At 36.4% G+C, this 8,254-nt stretch overlaps 1 protein-coding gene across 1 annotated transcript; it reads right to left on the bottom strand.

The window, feature by feature from the left end:
• Window positions 1–1,701: 1,701 nt before the first annotated feature.
• Window positions 1,702–4,804, bottom strand: Pngl (N-glycanase Pngl). Its single transcript, XM_011139688.3, has 6 exons — window positions 4,260–4,804; window positions 3,843–4,105; window positions 3,549–3,767; window positions 3,246–3,420; window positions 2,701–3,153; window positions 1,702–2,510 (listed from the first exon to the last, which is right to left on the bottom strand). Exons 1-6 carry the CDS (start codon window positions 4,479–4,481, stop codon window positions 1,938–1,940), a joined length of 1,905 nt encoding a protein of 634 aa, XP_011137990.1. The 5' UTR covers window positions 4,482–4,804; the 3' UTR covers window positions 1,702–1,937.
• Window positions 4,805–8,254: the final 3,450 nt, after the last annotated feature.

Below are 8,254 nucleotides of genomic sequence, written 5' to 3'. Positions count from 1 at the left end.
GGAGAGGTCAGAAATCGCAAGCGCACTATTATTTTCAGTTTGCCTCGGTTCATGAATCAAAATGTGACTTATCCCACTGCGATTAATCGGGAACATGTGACGGTTCGAGACTGCTGATGATCCAAGGCGATATTTCTCGTCGGCGAAAACGTACTTCCTTCCATTCACTTTCGGCATTCCCGACGATAACTCACAAACACAAGATTCACAACGAGACGAACTTCAAACTACAACACGGCAACGAACGCAAGACATTTGGTCTGTTCTTTGTAGCTGCACTATTGAACTGGTGCAATAAGTTAAAGTGAGACAAATATATAGGTTTCCTCATTCTAACTTATTGCACCAGTTCAGCAGTGTGCAGCTACAAACAGACCAATTTTTTTCGATACTCCCGACAACCTTTTTTGCGACACGTTTAATTTACTTTTGCCGGCTAATTTGTCACGGCGAAACGCGCGAAATTACTTTCGGCATTCCCGGCGATAATTCGCGCGCGAAACTCTTCCGACAATTCGTAGTTGCAGCAACGGTTTTTCTCACTGTGCTGTCCGCCGTCCATTTTGCAATTAATGCAATTCATGCAGCATCATTTGCGATTCTCGAAAAGTCGAAAGCGGCAAACTTCACTCGACATTACGATGCTTTTTCGACGGAATTTCGCCACGATAGCAACACGTGAGCTTTATTTTCGACATATCCGATGATATTTTGCATACGAGATTGTTTTATGGCATATCGAAAACTTCGAAAGCAAAAACATAGTTTCCAATCTCCCGAAGAGCGATGCTCCTCCGACGTGCTGAGAAATGTACATTTTCGGCGGATATTCAACATAGAATACTTTACAACAAGCGTACACGAGTTATTTTTGACACTTTTGACGAAAATTTGCGCAAGAGACATACCTCTGGCAAGCCAAAATTGCGAAAAATGCAGAGCGACGTTTCGAAATCGTGTTGCAACGTTGCGATCCATTTCGGAAAAGAACATCAAGGTGATACGTAGTACGCATGCGTACGCCGATTCCTTTTATTATGATTTACTTATTTATTTATTAAAAATCATGCAATTTATGGAATGCAACACGCTCAGGATGACCTTAATATACGACATATTGAAAAGAATAATGTTATTAAAAAGTGCATGTATATTTCAATTATTATATTAAAAATACCGTACTACCTATTCAAATCTACCGCGTTCTAACGTGACGATCGTGACAAATCGTGGCCGTTCGTGTCGTTTGGCAACTGTTTGAACTTGGATAGTGGGCACTCGTTACATTAGGCCTGTTCGTTTTATCTGCACTGTTGAACTGGTTGCATTAAGTTAAAATGAGACAAACGTAGGTTTTCTCACTTCAACTTGTTGCACCAGTTCAGCAGTATAGACAAAACGAGCAGGCCTATTATTCTTTCGACATTAAGAACGACAAAGTGCATATGATTCACTAGGATGTAACAGGAATACCAGGTAGTCTTTTGTCCGCCTTCGTGGTGGTTGGACGTGGTTCCCATTATTACGCATATTTTTTATCTTGAGGACTGCGTACGCGTTGTCCCTGTTTTTCTTTTATTTCCAAAATCGTTGTGATTGACGTAAGAGAAGGAATGTGATAACTCTGCTCAGAGCCATATATTGAATGAACGAGGAATACCAGGTGTGGAACATTTTAACCCGTCGATGAAGTCAGTTATATGCGATTAAACGTAATATGTTTTAATAACTAATGTTCATGATATTACATCAAAAAAAGGGTCTTGTACCAGTAGAAATATATCATAATAGAGCTATACATTTTGTACTTAGATGAATAGCAATAGTTTTACCATATAAAATCCAGAGAAACAATATCATATACTTATATAATATAAATATAATTTTGTAGAATAATTTACAATGATACAATTGTTAAAAGTATAGTTTACAGGAATTTATACACATTGATTTTTCAATTGAATAGTAATTATCATAGATGGTTCTTCTGTATCTTCTAAACTTTGTCGAAAAAGTTGAGCATGTTGCCAAGCGGATTCATCTTTTCCACCAGATAATATTACATGTAAATTTAATCTCATAGCTTTCTCTACTTTTTTCGTATGAAAGCTAGTGCATTGTGTAATAGGTATTGTAACAGTTTTATTATCATTAAAAATAGCTTCAATTTCCCAGGATACACTAGCTCCATGAAATACTTGCGACTTAGCTTTCAAGTTAAATGTCTCGATGCATAATTGAGGATTTGCAACTTTGAAAGCCCATGTAACATGTCCGTTTGATGTTCCCTCGGATCGTGCCAAGTAAACCATTTTCCAGTCTTCCTCTGTTTTACGAAACATTCCACCACATGTAGAATTTATTCCTTCAGACCATTTATGTATTTGCTCCAGGAAGGTGCCATCATTATGTACAATCTGGTATATATCTTTAATGATGTTGTACCGCAGCTCGAATATTTGTCCATATTTAGAGACATCCCAAATGTAGTCCTTATACATACACTTATTCTAATAAAAGGGATAAATTCAATAAATGAACAGTAATAAAGTCCTTGGTAACAATCTTTTATAAAAACAAAAAAGCAATTCTCAAATATTTGAATGTTTTATTCTAAAAATAAGGCAAGGCAGAATTTTTTTGCATTTTGAAAATCTACGCGCGCGTATGCTATTCTGAAAACTTAGAATATATTCATACCAAGTAGTCTTTGTCTGCAGACATGAGCTCGCCTCGTGCCAATCTCCACACGAGAGAACCCGAGGTTCGTCCTTCATAGGTCTCTTTAGAAGAATCCTCACTTAAACTCTGACTTTGTGAGTTTGGTATATATATCATACTGGCGAGCTCACACAAAGTTCGATTAACGACGTATTTTATACGTATTGCGCTATAACCAACAGCATTTTGTCGTTTATTGCTCAGAAATCGAATTAATCTTGTTAAAATTTCCTCAGTGCACATTGTTCTTCTTTTAAGGACAGCTTCTGGTTCCCGCGTGTAACGCCATGTGACATCCTGCACCTCATCTTTCGAATAAGCTATTATATATGAAAGCTTTTTGTGCCATCCTTTCTCGTACATCAGCGGCTTATTCACCACATTTTCGCACGGGTCTACGTGAATCCATTTCTTCTGCATCGGCGACCATACCTGAAGATGGGGAAATCAAGAGTTACAAGTGGTATTTCAAATCGTACAAGGAAATTTGCTGAAAGTATCGAATATATGATAATTTGATATACCTCTGTCCACACGTGATCTGTCTCGTCAAATACAAGTCGAGCGTCGTATTTTAAAGATCGACACATAAGTGTGAATACATTAGCCCATTCACCACAACGACCGCGTCTTGTACTTAACAGCGGCTTTGGATGCAAATAACGAGGAAACGCGACACTTTCCTTGCAGCTTGTGCATCTACAGTTGAATTAATATCAAAATGACAATTCTGCAAGCTGCTTGCAACTTCTACTAACGATTGTTAATTATTACTTGCACTCTGGCTTAGTGTGTGATCTTATTGAAACATACTTGAAGAACCTTACCTATACATTTCTATCCTTGAACATTGAATATCAGGAGATTGTACTGTATCTGTGTATATACATGAGACAGAACACATCGGGCATATTGGACTGTCGACCCACTTGAAAAATTCTTCTTTAAACCAGCTTGTGAATGTGACTAAAAGAAAGTCACGGAGGGACAAATCTTCCTCAATATCTGAGGAAATACCACTTGCTGAATTGTATGCTTTATAAGATCTGCAGAATGAAAGATGAACTAAAATAAGTTTCACTGTAGGAGAAGTTTGTGAAAAGCAGACCTGGCTTGGTTACCTTTGCAGTTCTCTAAATGTTTTCACTGATTTCATGCTTAATGTATCAATAGGTATCAATCTCATAGCTTCCTTTTGCAATCTCTCATCCTCATAAAGCATAACATTATCAGAGCGGCTGATAATGTTTCTAAAGAATATTTTTTTCACCTCAGGTTCCTTACTTTTAATTATAGATTTCTTTAATTTGGCAGATAACATTTGCGACAAATGTTGGATCCTTGAGAGGGATGTATCATGTGGAAAAAATAAACGCTCGCCATCCTATTATATACGTTTATTATTTAAGTATTACAAAAAAAAGTATCAAAATATTCTCATAACAAACGTGCCAGCTTATCAAACATTCATTTTATTCATTACAACAATTAAGAATACACTGGAGAGATTCAAAGTTCTCTTCGGATTGAATACAGACCTCGACGTAGCCGACTTCGACCAGACACTCGATAGCACCTACAGCAGGCAGAATTTTCTGAATGATGATTTCATTGTCGAAACGCACTTCGCGACATTTGTCATCGTCTGGAGACATCAGCAACTTATGGCAAATATTTAACAGTGCTCTCTGCGCTTTATCGCATATGTCGTATTCATTCTCCTCCAAACATCTCAGCCAATATTTTAAATTCTCGTCCATATTTATGTGAATTCTATATTCTAGCAGCCAGGAATCACCTGTTTATCGGAACTACAATAGAGTATCTGCCACATGAGCTGAATGTCATTATTGCTGACTCCTCGTTCAGAAAAAAGATGGGTTAGTGCGTCACCGACGAGATACTATAAAGAAACTGTTACGCCTTACGGGATTTACCAGAGAAATTTCGCTATGCACTAGCGCCCTCGTAGGAATATCGTAGCCGAAATATGAAACATAGCTCGAAATAAGCATGGATGGTAACAGATATGGAATAATAGGAAAAATGTATCGGAAGATATCAAAGGCCACGTTCAATAGAACAAAATGATCAGAGCGCTTAGTGATTATTGTCTGTAATTGGAGCATTCTTTTAGATTCTTCATAGACCCAGAAGTATTTACCAATCAGGAGCGAGAATCACTGCTGATCACTTTGGTCTGCTGAACGCAGTCAAAGACTATTGATACAGAAAACAGGTCGAATATGTATGTGTGTACGTCTCTTAGGATTGCAAGACGTGAGAAAATTTAGAATAATTTTTATTTTAAATATATACACACGTTGGCATTCCCTAAGTTAATAATTCGAAGTTTAAATAATACTAAAATTGCAATCTGAAACACATATACAGAGTGTTTCACAAATTCCTCGCTCCGAGGAATTCATGAAGACATAGAGCGGATTGAGATAAATATAAAATTCCCATAGCATTTTGCGATGTTCGCAACAACCGAGCTATTAATTATAAAAATCCCATAGCGTTTTTTGATATTTGTAATAGTTTATTAATTAGAAAAATCTAACGATTAAGCGCACCGGTAATGACAATTACTTCCGGACCCCTTCGGGCCCCTTTAGTTGATACGACAACTTACTCAGGGCTGTCAGTCTTTATATTACTTTGTCGGTGGCGTAGCTAAAGCAGTCGGTATTATCACTTCAATTCCCTCTGGGCCCCTTGGGGCCCCCTTAGTCAATACGAAAATTTATCCAGGGTTGACAGTCTTTATATTACCTCGTTGGTGATATTGTTAAGAGGTAGTTAGCGCTCAGCGAAGTTTCTCTGGTGCCCGTAAGTCCAATGGTCTTTATTAGCAGAGAGGAACGTGAGAGCAGCCAACACGGTGTTTTCCACGACACCGATTTTCCGCACTGGGAAAGGGCGCTATCTGCATCCATTTTGAGAGGGGAACTACGATGCTACATCCACTTTCAGGTTTCGGCGGTAAAACCTGTATGTGGTGGCAGTCCGTGCTACATCCATTTTTAGACGGTTTATGTCCGCGTGCTACAACCATAATAGCGTACTCGACAAGCACGGTCTCGCACATTGTTACGCGCTTATAAGATGAATTAACATGTTGACATGTGCAAAAAAAAAAGAATTGACATTGTGTATGATTAATATCATGAAGATCGTACGAAGTGTCCGGTAATTAGCTGCCAACCCGAAGTGTGAGGGTAGATTGGGTCGAGACAAACATAAAAGTCCCGTACCGTTTTGCGAGATTCGCAATAATTATCGAGTTATTAATGACAGAAATCTGAGGAGTAAAAGCACGCCGACATAGATGATTCGAAAAGCGTTGCAGCTGCTCGGGGCAGCGATCATGAATCTTTTTCCTAACGTGAACTAATAAAAAGTGAAAGAGTTCTGTGAATCAGTGAAAAATGAAAAATTTTATATGAATTTGTGAAAATCGAAACATTTCACACGACAATTGAGTCGTTCAACATGGTAGTTGCGCGTTCTGGATAATTCAATGAATACCAAAGAAATCAAAATGATCAAAATAATAATGTCCGTGTAGTCCGAAGGATATTGCGTGACACGCAAAATCCGTTTGATATAATATCCAAAGAAAATGTTTCAAAATATGTATGTACAGGTAATATAAACCTTATGCACCGACGAGATATACCACAAAGACTGATGGCCTGATGGACGGGATTTAGCGTACCAAAGAAATTTCCCTGGTGAGGCACCTGGGCGAAAGAGACCGTCTCGCATTTAGCGCAGTAAAATTTAATGGGAACTAATACTTTTCAATCCTTTTCTTCGGATCAAAAAGATTCAGAATTCAGACATATTCAAAATGTCAATACCTTTTAATACGTTTCAATTCGACATTTTATGCAGGGAAGCAGGACGAAGGGAATGCGATACATCATGCATCTCCAGACGTGTCAAATCGTTTATTATAGAGGAAACTTTGATATGGCAACATGTATTCGAATATTTAATCGTTCCATGGACCACTTATATATAATAAAAAAAAAATTAATGCGGATAAATAAACGATTCGTATCAATTTTTTCCTTTCTTATAGAGCAATGAAAGAGTAAATCAGTACCGAAAATCGAATATCGATCAATACCGTAAATCAACGTCAGAAAATTGTCCACGTGCAATTACAATTTGTTCTTATTTTTCAGGTGCATACCCCCCTAATCTTATTCAACAAATTAACTCAGATAAACGAATGATTCGTATCAATTTTTCTTGTCTTATAAAAAAATGATAAAATAAATCAGTACCGAAAGTCGAAGACCGTTCAATATCTAATTTCTTCGTCAAATTAACGCGGATAAATGAACAATTCGTCTGAATTTTTTCTTTTCTTATAGAAAAATAAAAGGAGAAATCAGTACCGAAAATCGAATACCGATCAATATTGAACTTATTTATCAAATTAACGTGGATAAACAAACGATTTGTATCAATCTTTTTTTCTTTTATAGAGAAATCAAAGACTAAATCAGCACTGAAAACCGGATATTGATCAATACTATAAATCAGCGTTAGAAAGTTGTCTAAGTGCAATGACAAGTTGTTTTCATCTTGCAGGTACTTACCCCTCTTTTTCTAATTTACTCAATAAATTAACTCGGTTAAACGAACGATCCGTATCAATTTTTCTTTTCTTATAAAGAAATGAGAAAATAAATCAGTACCGAAAACCGAAGACCGATCAAAAATTTTTTCATCAAATTAACGCGGATAAATGAGCGATTCGTATTAATTTTGTTTTCTTATAGAGAAATGAAAGAGTAAATTAGTACCGAAAATCGAATATCGATTAATACCATAAATCAGTGTCAAAAAATTGCCCACGTGCAATGACAATTTGTTTTTATTTTTCAGGTACTTACCCCTCTAATCTTATTCAACAAATTAACTCGGATAAACGAACGATTCGTATCAATTTTTTTTGTATTGTAAAACAATGAGAAAATAAATCAGTACCGAAAATCGAAGACCGTGCAATATCTAATTTTTTCATCAAATTAACGCGGATAAATGAACAATTTGTATCAATCTTTTTTTCTTTTATAGAGAAATCAAAGACCAAATCAGTATCGAAAACCGGATATTGATTAATACTATAAATCAGCGTTAGAAAATTGTCTAAGTGCAATGACAAGTTGTTTTCATCTTGCAGGTACTTACCCCACTAATTTACTCAACAAATTAAGTCGGATAAAGGAACGATTCGTATCAATTTTTATTCTCTTATAAAGAAATTAGAGAATCAGTCAGTACCGAAAATTGAAGACCGATCAATATTTAATTTATTCATCAAATTAACGCGGATAAATGTACGATACGTATGAATTTTTCTTATAGAGAAATGAAAGAGTAAATCAGTACCGAAAATCGAATATCAATTAATACCATAAATCAGTGTCAAAAAATTGCCCACGTGCAATGACAATTTGTTCTCATTTTTCAGGTACTTACCCCTCTAATCTTATTCAACAAATTAACT

The sequence above is a fragment of the Harpegnathos saltator genome, unplaced genomic scaffold, assembly GCF_003227715.2.
Source record: "Harpegnathos saltator strain DR-91 unplaced genomic scaffold, Hsal_v8.6 scaffold12, whole genome shotgun sequence".
In the NCBI taxonomy this organism is placed as follows: Eukaryota; Metazoa; Arthropoda; class Insecta; order Hymenoptera; family Formicidae; genus Harpegnathos; species Harpegnathos saltator.
The sequence above is the reverse complement of the archived record's forward strand: the minus strand, read 5'-3'. Positions and strand labels throughout refer to the sequence as shown.